Source organism: Mobula hypostoma, chromosome 11 (genome assembly GCF_963921235.1).
Source record: "Mobula hypostoma chromosome 11, sMobHyp1.1, whole genome shotgun sequence".
Lineage (NCBI taxonomy): Eukaryota > Metazoa > Chordata > Chondrichthyes > Myliobatiformes > Myliobatidae > Mobula > Mobula hypostoma.
Window position 1 is genome coordinate 44,549,108 of NC_086107.1, and position 26,426 is coordinate 44,575,533.

Genomic DNA, 26,426 nt, shown 5'->3' on the forward strand with positions numbered 1-26,426 from the left:
ATGACGCGGAGAGCTATGTTGGCTGGAGTCAGAGCTTAATGCTTTGGCTCTTGGTAGGGTCACCCATGCCAAACAGGTCAAAGGGTAGAGGCCAGACTAAAAGTGGTCCACCGATCCTCCAGGTTCAGGGTTTCAGCTCAGGGCTAATAACCCTGATTGGTCAAACAAAACTGTTCTGGAAATGGCAATGAAGAATCCTTCTATATCTGTGTGTGACACCATTCCTGAGTGTCCACCTGGGACTTTTATGTCTAACAGTATTGGAAAAAGAAGAAACTACTGAGATGATGAAGGAAGCTGCGAATGCCGCCAGAGATGGTGGACCTTCATTGCTGTACCAAACACCAGCAGTGTAACAGGCAAAAGAACAAGAATGAACATTGGTCACATACCGTAGAAAATAAAAAAGCAAGCTTAATGTACACATCGTTGCAAGCATCTCTGTTATAAGCTGTGGTATCTATCCTGTATATATCACAATTCAGATACAGCCTTTCCTTGATAACCTGCTGGTGGACAGAAATCAGTGTTTTACCATCAGCTCCCAATAATGTGTTCACATTTATTTATATTGATCTCAGGCTGAGGTTAATTAGATCACGTTCTCACAGGAAGCACCTGAGTAACATAATAAAATGGATCAAGTTAAACAAAGTTCTGGCTTAATAGCTGAAAAATCACACTTGGGCTCCACTTTGGAGTCCCCAGGTGCTTCGCCCTGGAAGATTAGCTCCCATAAGTAATATTGAATAATCCAATTAATATTTGATAGCTTACACATCAAAGCTTCTAACAATGAATTAGCAGCAACTTATGTAGACAAGGATTCTATTGGGCAAGGGAAACTCTGGGTAGAGCACATAATAACAGATGTACAATATCTACCTTGACTTGAGCCACAGGGCTGGTCCCGTGCTTTTCGTTTTTTATTGTGGTTGGTGAGAGTGCGCCTGCTGGATTTGTTGGCTGTTGAGTGGACGGGATCTTAGCACCAGGTGAAGCTTGCATACTGGCCAGTTGTGCTGCATACAGCTGCTAAAGAAGCCAGAGAACACACTTCATGAGTTTCATCGCTTTGTACCCACCTGTAACACTAAGGAAGATGTGTGCAGATATGAAATGCATGTAGAGGACAGCATTCATTCTTATATCACTGGACACTAAAACACGATATATATTTTGATCAGAATGGCTAGAATTCTTTTCTACCAGCAATGTTGCATACCATATGTCATTGAAAAAAACAAGCAATGACTTAACACACACACACACACACACAAAGTGATCACATTCAACAACATACTCTACACAATATAAAAAATGCTAAATCATACTTAGTACCACAAACATTTATTTACTTGGTGGGCTGTTGAGCTACCATGCAAATAGTTGTTCCACAGCTCAGTAACATAAAGCTTATCCTCCCACGAGCTGCCAACATTATTTGCGTTCTGAGATTGTCTCCTGCTCCTCATCTCATTTATCATGACTCATTGTTTTAATTCCATTAATAAGTTTTTGTTGTGAGAGAATGCAATGCTGATAAACAGAATATATCTCCTCACTAACTGATGCTCCTCCACTCCCCTACTGCTTGACGAACCCAGTATACGGCTGTTCTCCAGAATTTTCTTGCTAGGCCTCTCTGCTTCAGCTCTCTTTCTATAAGTACTTCTTAAAACACTCCTCTTTGCCTATTCCAAGAGTCTGTATCCTCATCTCTTAACATCTTTTCATTCCCACTCTGTTTCAAAACCATATACAGCATGTACACATCACTGTATATGCAAGTAATTTGTATCATGCACAGTGTGGGTAAAGGATCTGCATATTATCTACATATTTAATTTGTAGAGTGTGCATAAATCATATGTGTGAATAAAAAAAACATTGTTGCTAACGAATCACCATCTTGCAAAGCCAGATCTCTACCCAGAGTCTGTATGTGCTTCAGGAATACCCTGAGGTCACCTTGTCTATTATTGATTTTCTGCAGTTGTTAGCTAGGAAAAGAACACAATAAAAATAATTTCCACAATAATATATTGCTGTTTCATTTGAGTAATCTTTACATTTTACAATGTTAGGATGAGTGTTTCTGCTGTAATATTTTAAGACAGAAATGACATCACAATAATAGGTTATTTGGAAAATTAAGTATGCATTCTAGATATTTATGCTCCCATCTCACTATTCCATCAGAATGATCCTCTCTTTCTCATTTCCTTAATTGTATCATTCTATTCAACTATCATGCCAGGAGGTGGTAGTAGATTCCACCTTCTAAGAACTCTCAAGTAAAGGTAAGGAGCTAAATACAAACTAATGAGCCACACCCACCATCAAGAATCTATTCCAACTATTGCTTCCCCAGGACAAAAAATAAATAAAAGGTACTGAGTATATGTTATTGCTTGAACAGTAAACATTTGTAGAAAGTCACTTGAATTTTTCATTCTTACTAACTTGCAAAAATCTTACAGGGTTCAACGGACTGGTTGACAAGATAATATTTCCTGCTGAGAACGCCAGAACCACAGGTCACAGTCTCAAAGCAAGGGACAAACCACTTATGAATGACGTGATGGGAAATTTCTTCAGTCAGAGAATGGCCAGCCTTTGGAATTATCTACATCAGGGAAATGTGGAAGCTCGGCCACTGGGTGCATTCAGATGACAAATGAATAGGTTTTTAGGTATTAAGAGATTTAAGACACATGGGCATGGTGCAGGAAAGTGATGCTGAGATAGAAGATCAGTCATCATCCTGATGAATTATGGAGAAGGCTCAAAGGGCTGGATTGGTGTGGCCTCTATTTCTGATTCGTATGTTTTACTTTCTGGGGGTTGCAAACACAGTTTTATTTTATAGAACATAGAACATAGGAATCTACAGCACATTACAGGCCCTTCGGCCCACAATGTTGCACTGACCATGTAACCTATTCTAGAAACTGCCTAGAATTTCCATAGTGCATAGCCCTCTATTTTTCTAAGCTCCATGTATTATCTTATAGGCATCCGTTCGTCTCATGAGACCATGGATTTGAGCCTTGGAAGGTTGTATGGAAGACCAGCAGTTGCCCATGCTGCAAGTCTCCCCTCTCCACACCACCGATGTTGTCCAAGGGAAGGGCATTCGGACCCATACAGCTTGGCACCGGTGTCGTCACAGGGCAATGTGTGGTAAAGTGCCTTGCTCAAGGACACACACGCTGTCTCAGCCAAGGCTCAAACTAGCAACCTTTGAATCACTAGACGAATGCCTTAACCACTTGGCCACACGCCAACACATGTATTATCTAAGAGGCTCTTGAAAGGTTCTATTGTATCCGTTTCCACCACCACCACCGGCAGTGCACTCCGTGCACCCACCATTCTCTGCGTGAAAAACTTACTCCTGACATCCCCTTGGTACCTATTTCCAAGCACCTTAAAACTATGCCCCCTTGGAAAAAAACACAATAAAAATAATTTTCCACAATAATATATTGCTGTTTCATTTGAGTACTCTTTACATCTTACAATGTTAGGATGAGAGTGAAACTATTGCATTTTTTTTCTAACCAATGTCTGCTCTTGAATATGAACGCTATGCTCTCTGGCAAGGGACAATCAGGGTTTAATTAAAAGAAGCTTTTCTTTACACTGGATTGAATCCAATGCAGAACTGCACAGCTTTAGTGAGCATTTCTTGAGATTTGTCTTGCCCTCTGTTAGTATTATTTAATCTCTCAGATGCAGAGATTCTCCCAGCAACAAAGGAAGAGAAATCTCTGTGGACTAACACATCTTTAAGTAGGTCTACTCACACTGCTATTATAAGCAACAATACAGTAGCAACATAATGTTTAGCTTTCATTGAAATTGGTCGTGCCTTGAAGTGGGGGGAAATGGAACTAACATGCCAACTCAGATAAATTGAATAGTTACTCTTGCTCCTAAATGTGAATGTTTTGTGATCCTCCATCATTCAAATCATTTGGGTCCTTGATTTCCTCTGCCCTTGATATCACTCCTTGGCCTTGGGAAGTGGGATTTGGACGGTCCTTTGAATTCTGCCTCTGCACATTGATAACATACTGTGGAGGGGGAAGGAGTGATGACCAAGAGGACAGTGTACTTGGAAATGTGACCCTGCCAACTTTAACTACATTAGCTTTGTTCTTTAAAGAAGCTTATTCAGTGCAATAAATAAATAGAAGGCACATTGAGCATATCATTATCAAGCCAGGTGAGGTCATTTCAAACCCACTTCCAGAAAGACAGTTTTACTGACCCGAGTGCTCTTAAATCAGCAGTGATCCCCTTTCTGACCTCCAGCATATGTTTAGTTCTGTGAAGCGCTCTATAGTGGAATAGACTGATAATCTGAGCTCACTCATTATGAATAGCCATTAGGCAAATGATTCCTTATATAACACTACATTTCAGAGAAGAACACTTTCCAAAATCAGGGGAGAAATTTGCAGTTAGATGCATGTTGTAATGGGGGCTGGGAAGCACATTTTGAGACAAAGTAATACTGTATGCATTACAACACATCTTCTTGTTTTACAAGGCATATTTATGGCTATGGTAACTGTGTAATACAAAGCACAGACAGGATTGTTACTCCCAGCAGTACTGGAACATGTTGAGTTCTGTTATGTTACTTAATTCATGTTTGAATTGCTACCTGATCATACTATTTTAATTTTTGACACTGCATAATCTCCCAATCACTTATGACCTAGCTTGTATAAGTAAGCCTTTACTTCAGCCACTCTCATCATGCAGTGTCTGTGGTATTTTTACTGTAACCCAGTATTCCAACCCACAGGCATCCAGATGTCATGTTGGGTGCACATATTCTGAATGGACTTGTGTACGTAAAGGTGATAAGGAAATAAAAATAACAAATCAGTAGGTGGTTGAGGAATTCTCCAATGGACATACAACAGCCTTTTCGCTGACCACATCACTTACAATATCTTAAGTTAAAAGTAAGATTCAGCATATGAGTCAAAATAGGGATTTAAAAACTTAGAAGCATTCATGGATCATATAATACGTATTTAAAATCTTCTGCGGACATCTGGCCATTTTTTGTGATCAGCACATGATATGCTTTAAGAGCAACATAAATAGCTTCAGTTTCTTTGTCTCAAGCCTATTACAATAGTGCCTTGCTGACTGCGCAATCCATGGGGATAGGGTAGTTCCCTGTAGACTACTGACGCACTAGTTAGGCCTGGGCTACTATTGATTTAAATCCTGGAGAAAGCTTCCCCTGTTTCCGCCTCTTTCTGCAACTTGCTATGTCCAAAGCCATTAGTATTGCTGTATTTTTTGCCTCAACATACTGTGTAGACACTTAATGTGTAATTGGACACTCGGCTTTTGTTCTTTACACTTTGTGTAATTGAGGTTTGCTACTTTATTTAACCAACAGCTTCTCATGCTGCTCCTGGTCATATGTTGCACGTCTAGCATTGTGTTTATACTGAAGTGGGTCTCTAGAGAATCTAGACCATTTGCATTACAGTACAGAGAAGGCAATGGTCAGAAATGTTTTTGCATCAGTGCACACACGCACTATCACACATGCTCCAAACAACAATTCACATTTACATAGCATCTTAACTTAGTAAAAATCCTCAAGGGCATTTCACAGAAGCATACCAGACAAAATTAAGCACCAGGCCCTATATGGAGATAATAGAGAAAAAAGGAGGTAAGTTTTATGGAATGACATAAAAGAAAGAAGGAGCACTTTAGGCCTGAGCATAGACCCTTTCATGACTGGAGACACAGCTATAAATAGCAATGCTTTAAATATTGGGGAATATACCAAATTTACCAAGGTTGCAGGTCTGTAGGAAGTGATGGAGGGGTGTGCAGGGAGGCTGTGATCAGACTTGAACAACGGAATTTTGTTGCCTTTCTCTAACTTTTACTACAAAAACCTATGTGTACCTTGTATGTTTCCATCTTCCAAACCTTTCAGTTTCCTTCTCATTTCCTCTGTTATAAACACTGTCCCTTTATTAACTTGTTGTGAATACAATAAATTTATTTTTTTAATGTGAGTATACTGCCAAAGAAGCGCATTCATTGACTATCTAAAGCTTTACTTTAAAAGGAAAGAAAATTAGATAGTTTGTGCATACTCCACCAAAACTTTTAAGTAACCCCGTGGAAGAATTATTTCTAGAATGTAAATGATTTTCTTACAGGAAACTAAATCATAATTTAATTTTGCCATTAAATGACTGTAAACATTTATCAGAAGGTTTTTTTTTTAAATTCTCTAGTCAATATCTCTAAACTTAATGAGTTTTGGTTCTCTGTGTTTCTGCCACAGCCTTAAGGTGTAGTGCAGGCAACATATACTCCTGTACGCAGGAGAATACACGTGCTTCTCTGGAGGCAATCACCAGTTAGTGGAGTGGTGTTCAAACCTTTGGGATTGAAGGGCCATTTTCAAATAGGAGCAGATCTATTGGTGCACCCATGTGTGTTATTAAATGGAGACCTCTATCTATGCACACACACTGTCATTAAACAGCACATAATGCTAGTCCAAAGTCACTTGCACCAAATTTTACTGCCTGTGTGACTGCCATGAATTTGGAATAAAAAGACTGAAGCCTTCTTTTTCATCTGCTAAAGAGTTCCACATTATTTGGGCTGCTGCTTGAATGTCTCAGTCGTCCACTTTGCTGCAAGTAGGTGCTTTCTTTATAATTCCACTATTATAGATCATCATTATCTTTCTCCTCCTGTCATTAACAATCCTCAATGTGACTGCATTTTACCACAGCAGTGATCTCTCTGACTGACACCCTCCCATGCCATCCACTCTGACCATCTCCGTTCCCCCTTACTTGTAACTCTTTTCTAACACGGCCCTTCCCCAGTGATCTCACAGATAGCACCCGACACAATCACTCAACTACTTTGGCTTTCCCATGTCCAGAAAACTATATGAAGCCTCTTTATAACACTACATGTCTGGCTACCCCACCATTATCCACCATCAGTAGTCCTGACACCTGCCTCATCACAATCAATTCTCTTCAGCTCTCTTGCTAAGTTGCACTAGCCCCACAAAACTGACAGTTCTCTCCGTCAACAGCCCACAACATCAGTAATTCAATCTTGGAGGTCCTACTCCTCAGCCTCTTCCCTAACTCCCTACACACGATCTCTTCCCCCTTTTCACTACGACAGACCTGAAGGAACCAGCAGACCTGAAGATACTCATAAAAGCTACATATCGATTCAAAATTGTTTACTGTCATTTCTAGTACAAAAGCTTAAAGGAGAAAAAATAATTTTTACTTTGGATCCAATGCAGCATATAAGATAGAGTAAACTAACCAACTCAATACATACAGATTGGTAATAATATCCCCTCCTCACTGACAATCGTAGGCATGCCTCAAAGATGTGTGCTTAGCTCACTGCTCTACTCTTTCTACACTCATGACTGTGTAGCTAGGCACAGTTCAAATGCCATTTATAAATTCAGTGATGACACCACTGTTGTTGGCAGAATCTCAGATGGCGACATGGAGAGGTACAGGAGTGAGATAGATGTGGTGTCACAAAAACAATCTTGCACTCAGCATCAGCAAGACCAAGAATTTGGTTCTGGACTTCAGTAAGTGGAAGTTGGGCTGGCCAGTGATGTAGTGGCATCAGCACTGGACTTTGAAGCAGATGATCCTGAGTTTGAATCCGGCCGGGTCCCAACCTCGGAAGCAGGAGTATCTGCACGGAAGAAAGGCCTGGCAATCTGCTTCCATACCTCAGAAAACCCTAAAACCCTAGGGACAACTGCAAAATCCATAGGGTTGCCAAGAATCGACAACCACTTGACGGCACTCAGCAATAACAAGGGGAAGTTGGGAGAACACATACTAGTTCTCATTGAAGGATGAGCGGTGGAAAAGGGTGAGCCGCTTTAAGTTCTTAAGTGTCAACATCACTGAGGATCTATCCCAACACACTGAAGTCATCACAAAGAAGACACATCAGCAGCTCTACTTCATTAGGTGTTTGAGGAGATCTGGTATGTCACCAAAATACTCTTGAAAATTTCTACAGATGTACATTCGAGAGGAAGCTGAGTGTTAGCATCGCTCCCTCATATGGAAGCCCCAGTGTTCAGGATCAAAAGACGCTGCAGGGAGCTTTAAACTCAGTCAGCTCCATCAGAGCCACGTTCCTCACTATAGGGGACATCTCAACAGGTGGTGCCTCAAAAAGGCAGCATCCACCATTCAGGGCCTTCATTATCGGGGACAAGTTTTCTTTTAATAATTACCATTGGGTAGGAGGTACAGGAGACTGAAGACCCTCACTCAATGTTCTATTCACGGCTTCTTCCCATCCGCCATTAGACTTCTGAAAGGTCCATGAATCCATGAACAGTACCTCATTATTCTTCCTTTGTATTATTTATTTCTGTATTTATTGTAACTTACAGTGATTTTTATGTCTTGCACTGTACTTCTGCCACAAAACGAATTATACAATATATGTCAGTGGTAATAAACTTGTTTCTGTTTTTAATCCACATAAATGAGGAATATAGGGAAGCAAGAAAGGAGCTTAAGAAGGGGCTGAGAAGAGCAAGAAGGGGGCATGAGAAGGCCTTGGCGAGGAGGGTAAAAGAAAACCCCAAGGCACTCTTCAATTATGTGAAGAAAAAAAGGATGACAGGAGTGAAGGTAGGACCGATTAGAGATAAAGGTGGGAAGATGTGCCTGGAGGCTGTGGAAGTGAGCGAGGTCCTCAATGAATACTTCTCTTCAGTATTCACCAATGAGAGGAAACTTGATGATGGTGAGGACAACATGAATGAGGTTGATGTTCTGGAGCATGTTGATATTAACGGAGAGGAGGTGTTGGAGTTGTTAAAATACGTTAGGACAGATAAATCCCCAGGCTGCTCCATGAGGCGAGGGAAGAGATTGCTGAGCCTCTGGCTAGGATCTTTATGTCCTCGTTGTCCACGGGAATAGTACCAGAGGATTGGAGGGAGGCGAATGTTGTCCCCTTGTTCAAAATAGTAGGGATAGTTCGGGTAATTATAGACCAGTGAGCCTTACGTCTGTGGTGGGAAAGCTGTTGGAAAAGATTCTTAGAGATAAGATCTATGGGCATTTAGAGAATCATGGTCTGATCAGGGACAGTCAGCATGGCTTTGTGAAGGGCAGATCGTGTCTAACAAGCCTGACAGAGTTCTTTGAGGAGGTGACCAGGCATATAGATGAGGGTAGTGCAGTGGATGTGATCTATATGGAGTTTAGTAAGGCATTTGACAAGGTTCCACACGGTAGGATTATTCAGAAAGTCAGAAGGCATGGGATCCAGGGAAGTTTGGCCAGGTGGATTCAGAATTGGCTTGCCTGCAGAAGGCAGAGGGTGGTGGTGGAGGGAGTACATTCAGATTGGAGGATTGTGACTAGTGGTGTCCCACAAGGATCTGTTCTGGGACCTCTACTTGTGATTTTTATTAATGACCTGGATGTGGGGGTAGAGGGGTGGGTTGGCAAGTTTACAGACAACACAAAAGGTTGGTGGTGTTGTAGATAGTGTAGAGGATTGTCGAAGATTGCAGAGAGACATTGATAGGATGCAGAAGTGGGCTGAGAAGTGGCAGATGGAGTTCAACCCGGAGAAGTGTGAGGTGGTACACTTTGGAAGGGCAAACTCCAAGGCAGAGTTCAAAGTAAATGGCAGGATACTTGGTAGGGTGGAGGTGCAGAGGGATCTGGGGGTACATGTCCACAGATCTCTGAAAGTTGCCTCACAGGTAGATAGGGTAGTTAAGAAAGCTTATGGGGTGTTAGCTTTGATAAGTCAAGGGATAGAGTAAGAGTCCCGATGTAATGATGCAGCTCTATAAAACTCTGGTTAGGCCACAATTGGAGTACTGTGTCCAGTTCTGGTTGCCTCACTATAGGAAGGATGTGGAAGCATTAGAAAGGGTACAGAGGAGATTTACCAGGATGCTGCCTAGTTTAGACAGTATGCATTATGATCAGAGATTAAGGGAGCTAGGGCTTTACTCTTTGGAGAGAAGAAGGATGAGAGGAGACATGATAGAGGTATACAAGATATTAAGAGGAATAGATAGAGTGGATAGCCAACGCCTCTTCCCCAGGGCACCACTGCTCAATAAAAGAGGACATGGCTTTAAGGTAAGGGATGGGAAGTTCAAGGGGGATATTAGAGGAAGGTTTTTTACTCAGAGAGTGGTTGGTGCGTGGAATGCACTGCCTGAGTCAGTGGTGGAGGCAGATATACTCGTGAAGTTTAAGAGACTACTAGACAGGTGTATGGAGAAATTTAAGGCGGGGGGTTATATGGAAGGCAGAGTTTGAGGGTCGGCACAACATTGTGGGCCGAAGGGCCTGTAATGTGCTGTACTATTTTATGTTCTATGTTCTATAATGAGGTCAGGTGTTAAAATCCATGACAGTGATAACAATAGTCGTGACAAGTCAACATTAAATACCAAGCGACCATCAATGTGGTTACTAGGAAAGGCCAGTTAGTTCAGAAGGATGAGAGCATGAATGAGTTTAGGATAGTACAGGATTTTGAGGGAAATGTACAGGTGGTGGTGCTGTCGCTGCCTAAAGTCAATGGGCTTCTTTTGTTAAAGGTTGTGAATTTGAAAGATAATGTTGGAATAGTACAGGTGAGAAACTGTTGTTCTGTTCACTTTTACCAAGACCCATTGAACCTCTGATTAGACAAAAGCCATCTTGAAATTAACAGAAGTCACTCTCACCTCAACTTTGGAGTTCAATGCTTTAGTCCTCGCTTGGACCAGGTCTGCATTGAGGCAAAATTCAAATTAGACATCAGCATGTAGGTTGTTGTTGGTGACTGATCAACCGCTTGGTAGCTGATAGCACCTTCCACCATGTGATAGGATGGTAATTAGTCAGGCTAGATTTGTCCTTTATGTGCACTGATGGACAGATGTCATGTTTGTAACTGTACAGAATTACCTCAGCTAGAAGCATAGCTACTTCTGGAACACAGGAATTTAGTATTACAGCTGGAGTGTTGTCTGGTCCAGTGGTCTTTGCTGTAGGCTCTCAGGCATTTGAGATCACATGAAGCATATCAAATTGATTAAGACACAAGAGACTGCAAATAGTGGAATCTGGAGCAACACACAATCTGCTGGACGTTCTCAGCCGGTCGAGCAGCATCGATAGGAGGAAAGAAAGTTCAATGTTTCAGACTGAAACCCTGCACTAGTACTGACAGTGGAAAACCAAGGCGGTTGGTATAGAGAGGGAAGGGCAACGCCAGGAAAGGATGACTGGTGGACTGAAGAGGGTGCCCTAGAGATCTCAGGAGGAAGTGAAGGGCGGTCATTCAATCAGCAGTTCTGGTGAACACAGTTTAGAATGCTGTCTTTAACATTTACTTGCCTGGCCCTGCCATCTTTAAGTTTGAGGATATTCTTGGAGTCTCTTCCTCCTATTAAATGTCTAATTGCCCAAAACCATTTCCCTCAAGTTACGGCATAACTGCAGGGCTTTGATCTAATGCATCAGTTGTCAGATCTAGTGCACAGTAGCTTCATTGTTTAGTGTTGCAGCTTCATCAGATTGGTACCACATTAGCAGGGATGTCTGGAACTTCTCCTTGCATACTCTTCATTGATCCTGGGTTGATCCCTTAACTTGATAGTAGAGGTATAATGAGGGATATACTGGGATAAGAGATTGCAGATTATGGTGAAGTACATTTCTGCTATTCTAATGGTCCATGGTGTGCCAGTTCAACAAAGACATGGTCAGTGCCACATTGTATGGTACTACATCCAAATACCTTGCAAGTCACATTAACTAGAATCTCTGGTTAGCAGGCGATTTCTTTCCACGCCGCTCTGACGTGTTGGGAAATATTGTACAAGGCAAGTTACAGCAGTGGTTTGCCATTGCCTTCTGCCGGGTGAGTTTTTTTTAAAGAGATCACCAGCTCTTAACCCAGCCCGGAAGGAGAGCGTGCAAGGGTGCCGGCTGGAATCAACTCGGGACCTCTCGTCCTGAAGTCCAGCGCTGATGCCACTATGTCACCAGCCAGCGTAGAATCACTTTAGGCTCATTTAAAAGATACTGGCATCAGTGTTTCCTTTTGTTCAAAGAGGGGTTTGACAAAGAGTCTGTAAAGAGACCATGAGAGACAATGGTACCTTTATAAAACATAGAAAGTGCAGAATTTCTGTTTCTGGGTCTTCATTAAGGTCACTTTCTTCCTAATAAAACTTTCCAACACATGTCTATGTTTCACCAGCAATCCCAATCTTGAAATGGTCTTTTGTATTCTAAATAATTACTTTGATTATCCAGTCTATTCTCCAATGTGTTTTCATAAATTAAACTTCTTTACTTTTAGAAACACAACATGGGTATTCTTGGGAGAAAGTATTAGATGCTGATTTCCAGAATCACAAATACAGGTGTCTTGATCATTATGACCTGGGATGCCTCTTCAGCAAAGGACACCTGGTTTATTGGAAGAATTTGTTTGATTATCTGAACTAATCCAAAGAAGAGAAATGCCATCCAAATTTGTGATTGCTTCATCTCAGCTTTGCTTTTCAAACATTCCTTCTTCAGCAAAACCAGAGATTCTCAATATATTCCGGTAAAGTTTCAGTGCTAGGAATGGTGATGCACATAACTCAGTTCCAAAATTTATCATTTTTAGAGAAAGAGAAAATTCATGATTTTTTGAAGAAGGAAAATGTTACTGCATTTTTCTATGATAATGTCAAATTGCCTTCTCTTAGAAGCCATGCTCCAAATTGAGCAAACTGATAAAAATCACAAAGATTTGGAATGAACCTAACTTCCTTCATAACCCTAAGAATAACCCCAAGAATATCCCTAAGTATTCATAGTGAGACTTCTTTTTTCAAGTACAATCACAGTTATTAAATGTTGAAAGGTAATATCCAATTTATGGACATCAGCTCCCTGAAAATGATATATGTAAAAAGGACCAGATATTAATAATATCTCTTAATATTAATTGAGATTACTGTAAATGTTGGCCTTGGCCCTCAGGATAATTCCTGTGATCCCCTTTGAAATAGTTGCAGAAAATCTTTTACATTCACCTCAACAAGAGGGCACAGGTTTAAGGTGCTTGGGAGTAGGTACAGAAGAGACGTCAGGGGTAAGTTTTTACGCAGAGAGTGGTGAATGCATGGAATGGGCTGCCGGCAACGGTGGTGGAGGTGGATACGATAGGGTCATTTAAGAGTCTCTTGGATAGGTACATGAAGCTTAGGAAAATAGAGGGCTATGGGTAACCCTAGCAAATTCTAAGGTAGGAACATGTTCGGCACAACTCTGTGGGCCGAAGTGGCTGTATTGTGCTGTAGGTTTTAAACGTTTCTATGTTTCTAACATCCTGTCCAAATGAGAGCAACTCCCTTCGCTCACCATAACTAATGCACTGCAGTTCCCAAGATATAACTGATAATATAAATCAAATAATAATAATTCAATCCAGTTTGATAAGGGTGAGTCAAAAATAAGGACTTTTTTCATCTGAAGTATCAATACGTTAAAATTCTCAGCAATACCTTCAAGAAGATTATGTGTGCCAATAGAGATGTTGTTGATAGTCCAGATACTCAAACAAGTAACACATATTTACCGCCTTTTGTCCATGGGTATTTTTCAAGTAATGGAGGCAAAATTTAGCCTACCTCTCATTTGTAGCAATGTGTCTTCGGTTCTACAAATTAATGGAACTCATACTGCAGTCTGGGGATAACTTGCATCTTACCAAACACAGAGTCCTACACACATGGCCCACATTATATTTGCTGTTTCATATGCCTAGAGACCTTCAATCAACAATGTGGAATGCTTCCATTATCCCCTCCCAACCCACACACTACCTCACCCAACTTTCTCTTGCTGCCTAATGAGAGCATGCGACGATTTGTGTATGGGATTATGCCAATAAATATAGAAAAGTTTTTATGGAGACATTGTAACCTTTCTTATTGTTGCCTTTCACTTGTCAATACTTAGGGTGATTCATTTGAAATCAGGAGTTCTGTGTGTGAGATACTGCAGCAGTAGACCCACTTCTTAGCAGTATGTTGAAGCATTCTTGAGAGGATACTGCTTAGGACCGTGGCTCTCAACAAATATTTGAAAAAAAATCTTGATAAATCACTTCCAGTTTCAGAGCCCCAATACACGCAGACATCACTGAGAGAACTGCATTAAATACAAGTTAACAAAAGCAGCTATTTTGGGGAGGGTGAAAAAATGCAGCAGCTGATTGAATTGCTCCCAGGCAAAGAAGCAAATATTCTTCTTTGGAATGCTATAGTATAAAAAAAGAGTTTGGGAGAGGGTGGGTTGTGGCATTGGGGAAGGGGTGGTAGAAAGAAAGGGGGAGAGAGAGAGAAACAGAGAGACAGAGAGAGAGTGAAAGAGAGACATAAACAGAGAGAGAGAAAGAGAGACAGAGAGAGAGGGAGACAGAGAGAGAGACAGAGAGAGAGAGAGAGAGAGAGAGAGAGAGAGAGAGAAAAGGAAGGAACCACACACATACAGAACAAAGAATTTGGCCAAACAACATCTTGTGATGTAAACACATATGTCTGCTATAGGAAACTTTATCACTTCCACATTATCAAGACACAAAAGGGGCTTTCTTCCACTGTACCTCGGGCAACTGTGGATTCATCAGCATTGGAAATGAGAGCCTGATTAAGTTCCCATACAGATATGAATAGTCCTTCCTTTTTAATTTAATAGCTGCCTTCTTCTCAACTGATTGTTAATTGTTTGTGACTGTAAAAACAGCATTGTAATTTTTCTTTTTTACTTCTCTCCAAGCCACTAAAAGGCAACTTTTTTTGATGACATCCACTGGTGATCGTCACATTCTGGAAAATCTCAGCTCACTCACAGCTGGGCAAGATAATGTTGCTGAATGAGTTTAGGGTCCATTAAAGGTCCTTACCCTCACAGCAGCCAGCATGGTCTGCTGGACAGATGTGGCCAAGGTCTATTTAAAAAAGTCATTGACCACATTGAGGGATCTTGACCTCGATGGGGAGCAATGAAAAGACATGTTTTGTTCTCTCTTGAAACAGGCATTTAATATTTAAAGAGACAGCTTCTTTTTTTGCATCTCTCACAAATATTACATACTTGAAATGCACAATTTATTCTATTGTGTGAAATTGCATTTTTTAACTGTTTGTCTCTTTTTTGCAGCTTGCTTTCTAGGGAAGAAAAACCAAGGAAAAAGTCTTTCTGTGTTGTTGTTCATCATTTTCGCTCAGGTGAACTGGGAGGCCAGTAATGTTCATTGATCAAGTTTAACCAAGATACTGACAAGTGTGGTAATTTAAATGTTGGGCGGACCTTCATCCATTTTCATTTGAACTGGAAAACTGTCTATAAACTGCTTTAACTCTTCTTTCCTCTTACATAAACAACGAGCTGTCAAATGTTGTCACAACAGGCATCAAATATGGACACCAGTGCACAGATACATTGTTAATCTAGTATTCTGATTTGCCATATTTAACACTATGGTGATCTCAGTCCATGACATTGCTCAATACAACAATAAGGATGGTGACAAAATATTGCCCATTTTTCGGAAGAGGTTGCTATGTTTTTATTTAGATTCAATCTAGTCTGCAGACTAAATGCTCAGCATGTTAATAACAGGCTTCTTTTCAGTTTCCCTGAAACTTCTGAGATGGTGTCCTATAACAGATTACATTGTAACATTGGATCTCCCTGTAGAAAAACATCAAATTCCAAGGGAGAAAAAGTAAATCAAAGATCTATTGCACCTCCAAGCAAAAAAAACCTGACAGCTGCAACTGGTGAAAGATTGGCAAGGGAAGAGTTAACAAGAAACAATGTAAAACGTTCTGTTTTAATTGTCCCACTGTACTCAATCATGCAAGAATATTTCCTTTAAAATTCTAGCCAACAAAAGCCACCCAAATTTATATACTAATTTTTTTTAAATGGTTTTGAAAGCCAACAGAAAAATAATGTAAAGGTTGACCATCCACAATACAACTCAAGACTTATTTTGTCAGAGTGAGTTGTTATATATATGATGGCTGGGAGCCTGGTTTAACAAATACAAATCTCAGCTCAGCTCAATATGATGAATCTGATGTCATAATATTTGCCTGGAAAATGTTTCTTTTTTATTCTTTGCTTTGGACCGATTCCAACCAAGCCTTTTTTTTCTAAAAGTAGAAAACTCACACTGAGTTAAAAGAAGATTCGGGAAGTGATATACTGTTACGACTGGTGACAAACAGCCATCAAATTCAAAGCTTCTTGTTGCCATTTCAGAAGCACTGAAAATGGTTGAATCAGTCTTAGTTTGAGTGCTGCTCTCTACATAGTCACATTTTTTATATAAAAGGTTTTAAAATAGTGCTGCTGTGTGGATGGAGATATGGATGCTAGTGAAGAACAAGAACACAGCAGTGAATTCACTATTTCTGATGCTGCAAAACAAGCAGTGGTGAATTAATCATCGTTATCACATTGTACGATGATGAAGATTATTGAAGTCAGTAGAAAAGACCATTGGGCATCATGTAAATCAGGAGTTCCAATTCACCTTCACTTATTTTATTTGTTTGATCCAGGACAAATTATACCTCCCTAGAAAAGGAACACCTCCAAAACCTGCAACTCACAGCCCATTGGGTTGTTGGAAGAGAAATATTCACTATCTTCAACAAAGAATTGGATTGACACTTGAGAGAGAATGATTTGCGAGGTTATACAGAATGAATGGGAAAATGGGACTGATTGGCCTGTCCTACCAGAAGCCAACATAAACCTGATGGCTGAATGCCTTCCTGCTGGCAGAAATAATTCTATGATTGAATGATTCCCTGTTTCTGTGGTGGAACATGAGACCCGGCTATGAGTTCATTTAATGGGTAAAAAAGTAGAGCTGGCAAATTATTTTTTCTCTTTTCTTGTAGGTGATGGAGACTCAAGGCCGTAATGGTTGACTATTAAACCAAGTAAGACTTACGGTTGAAATAGGTATTAAATCATCCCAATAGAATGAAACCAAGACATCCCAAGATGTGTATATCAAAAGCAGCCAAATTTGTCCATGTTTGTGGTATAGTATGGTGGTCTCTTAATAAATGTTGCATGCCAAATTTGTAGATCCATTTCAGGAGCTGTATGGATGATATAAACACCATAACAATAATAACATCATGTTTTCTGGTATTTTTAATATGCCGAGAACCTTCCAGAGTGCCTCATAGGGACATTATCAAAAGTCAAGTTGACATTGAGCCACAATATTGATCCAACTGATTCAATGACTGACCAGAGAGATATTTTAAAGGAAGGGTTTTAAAAAAGGAAATGTTAGCAAAGAACTGATGAAGAAGGTTTAGGGAGAACATTAGACTGTAGGGCTTCAGTAGTTAAATGCACTGACGCCAATAATGGCACAATTACAACAGTCAAGCTTCCAGAATTGGAGATGTGCAGGTACCCTGGAGAGTGATAGGACTGGAGGAGATGGCAGGGGCAAGGAGGGGTGAAATGACAGAGAGGTTTCAAATCAAGAATGAGTGTCTTAAAATTGCTTGACCTGTACAAAGCAAATAAACTCTCCCAATTCTGATTGCTCATGACCAACAAGCATCAGAGGAGGTAACCACAGTTGTATTGTTATTACCATGCAAGGATGAATTAGGAAACAGCATGAGTTATAGTGTAGTGGAATTTTCTGGTTAGATTTGCATACTTACTATTGATATTTTGCATGCTTAATATCCGTTGACTTGTTTTATCGCATGAGAGGAATGCTATTTAAGATGACTTGATGCTATCAAGTATACTAATTTGCTTCATTTTATAATACTAAAGCTCTAACTATCTGGCAAAGTTTTGAGTGAGATAGTTCATCTGTTTTGTAAACCAGAAACTATGTAGTGGAATGGTCAAGTGATGACATCATTGAACTATTGGACAAATCTGCCATTGACCTTTATAAAGCACCTACAGTTTCAATTTTCTAACTTATTAATAAAAAAAAGACAAACTTCATACTGCAAGAAGTACAGCATCAGATACAATACAGATACACACATGATACAAAGGTATCATGCCCACAACAGTCAACTTGATGGACAATCAAATATGCTTTCAGATCACGGCCATTCTCAGACTTAACTTGCTCCGAGCTTCCTTAACTGCCCCTGTTAAGTGCACAACATAAAGAGAGTTGGACTGGTAGGATGGTGGAATGGTAGTGAGTGAGGGTACAGGGGAAGGGAGAAATAGAAGACAAAAGATGAGGAAACGCATTGAATTAAAGCAAGCCCAACAGTTTCCTCAGCACTCTTGGCCACATTAACTGTGCTTGCACATTGCTTTTTTGAATTTCGACTAAATTTACATGCAGGAAATAATTTTAGAGGCAGCTTCAAGAGAAACAAAAAGCAAAATGACAAGACACACACACACACACGCTGGATATTTTTAAATCTTAAGTATTTTTTTAAAATTTGAGTCAGTCTTGAATCTACCCTTGCAGCTGGTAGGTACTGCCCCGCTACCCCTTGGGAAATAGCACTGTTTTCACCATGTCAGTACTGAACAAAGGCAAGGCCAAAGGCTGACCACAAGGAACAAAGCAACAGTGATGAAAAGAGCCCTTTTTCTCGTGCATGCACTAGAGCTCAAAGCTGCAAGCAGCTATTCCCCTGGTGAAGTGGCTGACTGGAGGGGGAACAGCAAATCCACACTGACTCCACTGTTTTGATCACTTGATTTCATTTTCTTTTTTCTCTTCTCTCTCCTGCAGACAGAGGTAACTCTACTGAGAATACGATGTTAAGCTCTTTTTCTTGTATTACACCGAAATGTGTTTTCTTCTGTAATATATTTTGAAAAGGAAGTGTGATACAATTGAGTGGCTGGACTAATACCCTTTGACGGACTGAGCATTTAATGGGCCATTGAAGCCCAGCTTCGTTAGGGAGAGCCGAGTTACCAGATGCCTTTTAATTTTAGTTTTGTGCTCCCTGTTGATTTGAAAATGCAGCCCAATCATTTCAAGTCACCTTGAAGGTTAGTCCTTTAGCCACTGTTAATTAAATACAACCCTTTTGGAGACAGAGAGCTCAAATGATGACAACAAATTGTAATCCCTCTGTTATCCTTTTGTTGTCCATTTTCATTTATCCCCATGCTTCCTTGCAGTAAGCACCCAAGTTTTAATTTGTATTATTGCTGTTTCAAAACACCAATCACAAAAACAGCTGTGGGAGCCCCACGCTCTTCGGCACATGGTGATGGTAGCTCTAGGGTCTGAGGTAGTTTTCTTGCCCAGATGTTAGTGGGGGGTGGTTGGGGGGAAGGATGAGCAGAAATCTGGCTGCTGCTACAAAGCGCTAATCCATCCCAGTGTGTTCTAACTGTTGTTTCATCTGCTGGCACGCAACCAGCTGGACTGACCCCTGGCACTCCAGAAATAAAGGAAACTTTGAAGTCAGAGATCTAGATTAAGTCTTACACATTTAAGTCTTGATATCTTAATTTTGCAGGATTTTCTGGACATATATTGCAAGCACAAAAGTTTGTGAAGTCAACTGAAATTGCATTCTCACCACTGATAATGATGTTGCAGTTTCAAATCTTGAGCTCGAGAGCAATACCCATACACTAAAGTAGTACTGAAGGAATAAAGCTCTTTTGGAGAAGATGTTAACTGTTTGTGAAGATGAATGTAAATAATTCCATGATATTTTCAATGTCCCATCCAACACGCATCCTTCATCCAACACACATCCTTCATCCAACAGCACCTTCTAAGGTGGGGAGAGAGGGAACAGTCAACAGTTCCTGAATGCAGTCCATCCTGTTTGTGTGTCACTGCTGGGTAATACAGAACCAGCTTCGCTGCCCCCAGTGGTTGGATAGGTGATTGTTCCTTACTGCCGTGTGTTCAGATGTAAAATGTGATCATATTGCTCTGTGACCATGGGGCTACAGCCTAGTGAAAATAAACTGCATGAATGAGATGAGAAAATTAACTAAATTAAAAATAAGACAAAGTCAAAGCATAAACACAAGAGATTCTGCAGATGCTGGAAATCCAGAGAACACACACAAAATGCTAGAGGAACTCAGCAAGACTGGCATCATCTATGGAGAAGAATAAAAAGTTGACATTTTGAGCTGAGATCCTTCATCAAGATCAGAGTCAGAACATATCAAGTCAGAGCATATGCTTTTGAAGAATATTAATTACAGTAGGGGAACATGCCTTAAGCCCTCCCTCATGATCACTATGATGAACTTAAAATATGGAAGAAAATGTCAAACTCAAGGACAGAGGAAGCAGACAGATCATTGTCTTTGTTTCTGTCATTTGCTTGGAGATGGAGGCTGCCATTTTTGGAACTGTTTTATGTCCTCCATTTTGTGAGATGAAGTTACTTCATTTTCTGTGTTCTAAAGTAAATGATGTTTCAGATAATCTGCTGAACTAGAAATCATTTCCAAAGAGGTTGTTTGTGAGGTGTTCGTTGATATATAACATGCAGGTTTGTGAATGTCGGGTTTGGTGTCTGGCTGGAGTGACTCGAGCTGGTTACTGAAGAGAACAAAGAGCCATAAATTACCAATTGTCACTTGCTGGGAAAAGGGCAATAAATGGATGCTGGCCTGGAGCAGAGCCAATGAAAAGGTGTTAAAGGTCAATCAGATGACCTTGAGTCAATGACACTGGAATGCAATATTTGAATTGGTAAGGAACGAACCACAAAGGTGAACACTTCAAGTGAGCTATCAGTGATGACTATCTCAAGAGACCCACCATCGCAAGGAAGAATCCCCGGGCCAGGAGCTGCATGAAGAAAGGATCGATCATCTGAACAATGGAGATCCCCTACTTTGGTGTTGTAAATTAGACAAGTGGTCTGAGTGACTATTGGTACAGAGGGAACAGTAGAATTCATGTTCTGATGTTAGCCTGGAGTCAACATACAGTAGTTACATTGTTGTTTGTGAAGAGACAATAAAGTATGAGCTTCAATTAATTACGAGTTGCACAGTGAATTTCTTAACCTAGTTCCATTGACAAATGATCAACAAGTAAAATGATACCTCACTCAAAGTCTCCTGTAATATTATCCATTCTCCAGCAATTTCTCAGTTCTGAGAGTTACATTGAAGATATAGATTAAGAAGGTTAATTTCTCAAATAATATCAACAGATAGGTTTCCCACAGTCTCTTCAAGTTTTACAGCCCCCATTTCAGAGAATATTTTATTTAATCAGGATGTTGGTCACTTTACTGTCCAGTGGATTGATATTTCAGAATGCATAATCAAAACTGATTAGTGACACAGGTGAAATGCACATATTTGGATTAAAGGCTGTAAGTCATTCTGCCTGGTACAAACACCAATGAAATAGCTAAATGGGAGATTTTCATCCTATATCATCATCATCATCAGGTGCTGTGCCCAGTTTGAGCTTTGACTGCCATGGCCCACACACTCCTGTTTCGGGTCAAGTGGATCAATTCATTGGTATTCATTTCCAGTTCTCCGGCTGCTGTCTCCAACATCATTTGTCTTTGTCTTCCTCTTGCTTTCTTCCCTTCAATCTTTCCCATAATTACCGTGCATTCTAACTCCTCTTTCCTAATCACATGTCCAATGAAGTTACATTGCCTTTTCATGATCTCATACATTATTTCTCTTTTTGTGCTTGCTCTGTTCATGACATCCTCATTAGATATTCATTTTGTCCATGATATTCTTTGCCTCCTCCTCAAAAACCACATCTCTGGTGCTTCAATTCATTTCCTCATGTTACTAGATATTGTCCAACATTCTGAGCCATATAACATAACTGGATAAACGTAACATTTCAGTACTCTGAGGCGGGTTGTCATGCCTAGTTTAGTATTGGTCAGTATACTCTTCATTCTCGTAAAGATGTCTTTTGCCATCCCTATTCTTCTTTTGATGTCCATGTCGCACCTGCCATCTGACATACATCATCCTATATGCGCTAGAAATGAAGGGTAAGTTTTTGGGTAGCTGCAGCTATCCCACAACTTTTGAGTTTAACTCGTTCTGAGTAGGAGGGAAAGGTACTCCTGTTGGAAGCATGTGAAGAAAAGTACTTTAGATATGACACTGGCTAGTGGTGCAATTAGAATGGTAGTTAGATCCTGATCAGACCCTAACCTGCATATTTAAAGAACTTTGCGGACTTCTAGCTGTTGGCACTGTCATCTGCTCCAACAGTCAGACCTGCAAGAAGACAAGCATTTTGAGAAAGGCAGATTTTAGGGCAGCAATTAGGGCTATTGGCTCTATTTATCACTGTACATTGAAAAGATACAGTGAAATGCATCTTTTTACCGGTTGGTATTGTCTGTGTGGAATCTACATGTCATCCCCATGACTATGTGCATTTCTTCCATCATCCAAAAGGGTTGAAGACCGTAATTTGTTCCCAGGTATACATCCATTGGCTAGGTTTTTTTTAGTGTGTCGCACCAGTCAGCCATTCTTGTCTGGCGCGTGGTGTCAGGATTGGTCTCCTTTCGGATTAACCGGGTCACAATATGAACGTTTCTGGGTCGACCCTTTTTTTAACGAGGCCGAGTGGCTAGCTCGACGCTCAACCCGGCACCGATGGAAAGCATACTTGGGGGGTGGCCCGACTTGGACTTGAACTCGGGAACCTTCGCTCCAGAGTCCGGCGCTGATGCCATTGCACCACCAGCCGGCTACTGGCTAGGTGAGCTGTAGAATCTAGTGGAAAATGATGGGAACATGTATAAATGGAGTTGGTGTAATATTTAGTGGACTTAATAGACCAAATGCTCAATTCAGACAGGCAGGTTAAATTAATTAGCAAAAAAACATCCAGAGTAAAGAAAATAGGTGAGCGAAATGAGCCACGAGAGGAACAAATAAAATCTAAAAAGCTGAGATTCTTCAAGCAAATGCGTTTGATTGCAGTACATTAGCTATCAATCACCCCTTTAAAGAGAAAGGGGGAGAAAGTTAGTGAGGAAAGAACACCCTTACACATAAGTAGTGCAGAGAAAGTTAGAAGAAAAGCATAGTTCAGATCAAATGAATGATACTGCCTGCCCTGATGAGAATTTACAACACGGTAATGCAGATTTCCAGTTTCTGCAGTGAAACAAACTGCTGGAGGAACTCTGGAGGTCAGGCAAGTGGAGAGGAGAAATAAGTCCAAACATGAGAAAATCTGCAGATGCTGGAAATCCAAAGCAACACACACAAAATGCTGGAGGAACCCAGCAGGTCAGGCAGCATCTACAGAAAAGAGTAAACAGTTGATGCTTCGGGCTGAAACCCTTCTTCAGGGCTCTCAGGGTCTGCGGAGCCTCGGCATGTCATCAAAAACCGTGATAAAGATTTGGTGGAAAGTGTATTAACTGGCTGCATTACAACGTAGTTTGGTAACACCAAAGCCTTTGAGCAGAAAATCCTATGAAGGTAGTGGAGTATATCAGTATATCATGGACAAAGCCCTCCCAACCAATGAGCAGCTCTACATGAAATGTTGCCATAGAAAAGCAGCATCTATCACCAGAGATTCGTACCACTCAGGCCATGTTCTTTTCTATCTGCTGTCACCAGGACTCACACCACCAAATTCAAGAACAGTTAATATCCCTCAGCCATCAGAATCATGGACAAAAAGGAATAACTGCACTCATTCTATTTCTGGTGTTCCCACAACCAATGATCTCACTTTAAGGACTCTTCATCGTGTTGGGCCATGCTCTTGTTATTTATTGCTATCTACTTATATTTACATTTGCACAGTTTGTTGTTCATTGATCTTGTTTACAGTTACTGTTCTATAGATTTGCAGAGAATGCCTGCAGGAAAAAGAATGTCAGAGTTGTACGTGATTACATGCACACACTCTGATAATAATTTTTTACTTTGAACTTTTAACTTTTAGAATATTTTTAGTGACTTCCTACGAATGACTACGCCACCTTCTTTGGCCTGAAATTTCCTTAAGTAATGGGGTAGTTGTGACATAATGCTAGCTTACAACATGAAGATTTAAGGAAATTCACAAAAATATGAGTTACATCCTTTTTTGTTATGCTTGGGTTGCCTCAAAAGTTTGCGATCTTCACCAAAACCTCTGCCGCGCTGGCAATGTTCCTGCTCATGAGGCAAAAGACGAGAGAATATGAGCTCCAGTTAATAATGGCCTACACATTTATACCTAAATTGAAAAAGAAGCAGGAGCCAAAATCATATTTTGGATCCTAAAATTTATCCTCACTATCACTTGAAGTGTATTCAATGAACTTATCTTTATAGCAAAAAGAGTGATAGTCAAAACTGAAACACTTTGATATTTTATTAAATGCATTATACTAATATGCACAAGTGCTAGTTTAATACCCACGATCATATATTACATTCACATTTCATTCTTAATGTAATGTAATTCTTAAATGTAGAAGGTAGCCTGAAGTAAGGATCTGACATAAGACTCTTTAAGTCAATACACTGATTGCCATCTGATTTGTTAATGAAGTTTACAAAGAAGTTCAAATCAAGTCCCCATTTAGTACGAACAGCACAGAAATAAAAAGAAATTTTGGCTTAACTTGCCAGTTACAATGTTTGAGGACATTCCAGGCTTTTATGTCAACCAAAGTTGAAGCCATTTCCTATCAACCCAAAAGATGAAATAAAATAGCCTATTAATGTTACCTTTGACCTTCTCGGGGCATTCTTACTTCCTGTTGCTCTGACGTGAAAATGGCAGAGAGCCGCAGTTCTCCTGGTCACGAACAATGGCTTTTCAGTGTCCATAGTCAGAACTAGACTGCACTACACACTTAACCCTTTCACTGTTTGCACTTAGTTAAACAGATGCCGTGAGAGTAATAAAGGCTGCTGGCTCTCCAGAGATTCTCCTCTACTAGCTTACTTCCTTTATCAGTTTTGTTACATTTATTACATGCTGCCAAAAATGACTGTGTGCAGTAATTGCAGCTGACAGCCAGTCACTCGGATTGCTGACCCCACCTTTATCATGACAGACAAGTGACAGTCGGCAGTTCTAGAAATGAAAATGTTTTGCCTATTTTTCACTGTCCACAGCCTTCTTTTGTCACTTCCTAAAATGCAGTTTTACACATAAGAAAGTGTTAGGCCATGACGGCCTGCATATTATGACAGATATCATCAAATTGTATCTGTCTGGCAATGTGACTGGCAGGCTTGTCAGCAACTGCATGCATGAGTGCACAAAATTACTGAAATCCTGCTCCAGAAATTAATTTCTTAAATAAGAAGATTCTAATAAGATTTGTATATTTATCCTCACTATCTAAGTAGACAGTTTCTTAAACAAAATAAGCAGTTTAACATAAAGCATTCTCTATGTTCTTGGTGGAAGTATGCTTATATCAATTTTCAATTTGAGGTTGATTCAGAATACAGGCTTGATAAATTTAATATCAGGGCATAATGAAAGTGGGCATCTGGAATCATCAGGCAGGAGGCCGCAAGTGTATCCAAGCATGCATCATCATCAATCCACATGGAGCTTAAAAACCTTTCTGGGGTGGCAGTAGAGACATTATAATTACCCTGTCTGCTATGGAATTAAGGGTGAAATAAGCCAAGACCCTACATACAAACCCAATACAACCCAGTGAAGGGGCTTGGATTCAGCTTTGCTACACTGTCTCCATCAAGATCAGATAATATGCAGATATGTGTATTTTCAAACACAATTTTTGATCTTTCTGGCAGAGTCCAATCTTCATCCTGCTGGTTTCTGGGGTGGACTACATAGTTATAGCATTAAGGTTGTAAATGATTTGCTGCTTGCCCCATGCGATTCTGGCCATCCACATGTATCAAGGTTAAGGCATCAACCAGAAGCAGGCAGGTGAGATTAGAGTAGATGGAGGTGGGGATGGGGTGGGTGTTGCGGGGAGGCTGGAAGTGTCATTATTAAGTGAAGTACACATCACAACTCCTTTCATACTGTATGTATCTGATACTATTTTATCCTGGCAGATGGAATGCCATGTGGTTGACCTGGCATAGATGAAACATCTTATTCAACAATTTAAATCAATCTCCTATAGTGGAGTTAAGAGCTTGATTTAAATTTTGCAGTTTCCAGCTGATCTTAGCCAGCTAAGGAAATGGGAAAGTAAAGGAAGTGACTGAGTTAAGACACTTCTAAATTATAGAACAAAAGCTATGATCACCTGTTAATTTCATCAGGAACTCTGCATCTCCAATGTTGTTGGTTTTGAATGCTGCTACACCAGCCTGCACGCTACTTAAGACCTCAGG

The 26,426-nt window shown here is 40.3% G+C and overlaps 1 protein-coding gene across 25 annotated transcripts in view; it reads right to left on the reverse strand.

The window, feature by feature from the left end:
* sox6 (SRY-box transcription factor 6) overlaps positions 1–26,426 on the reverse strand; it is a 630,558-nt gene that overhangs the window by 81,418 nt on the left and 522,714 nt on the right. For all 25 annotated transcript variants that reach the window (XM_063061910.1, XM_063061919.1, XM_063061914.1 and 22 more), the window contains one exon: positions 886–1,035. In XM_063061910.1, coding sequence (XP_062917980.1) covers positions 886–1,035 — 150 coding nt within the window. The remainder of the gene's footprint in view (positions 1–885; positions 1,036–26,426) is intronic.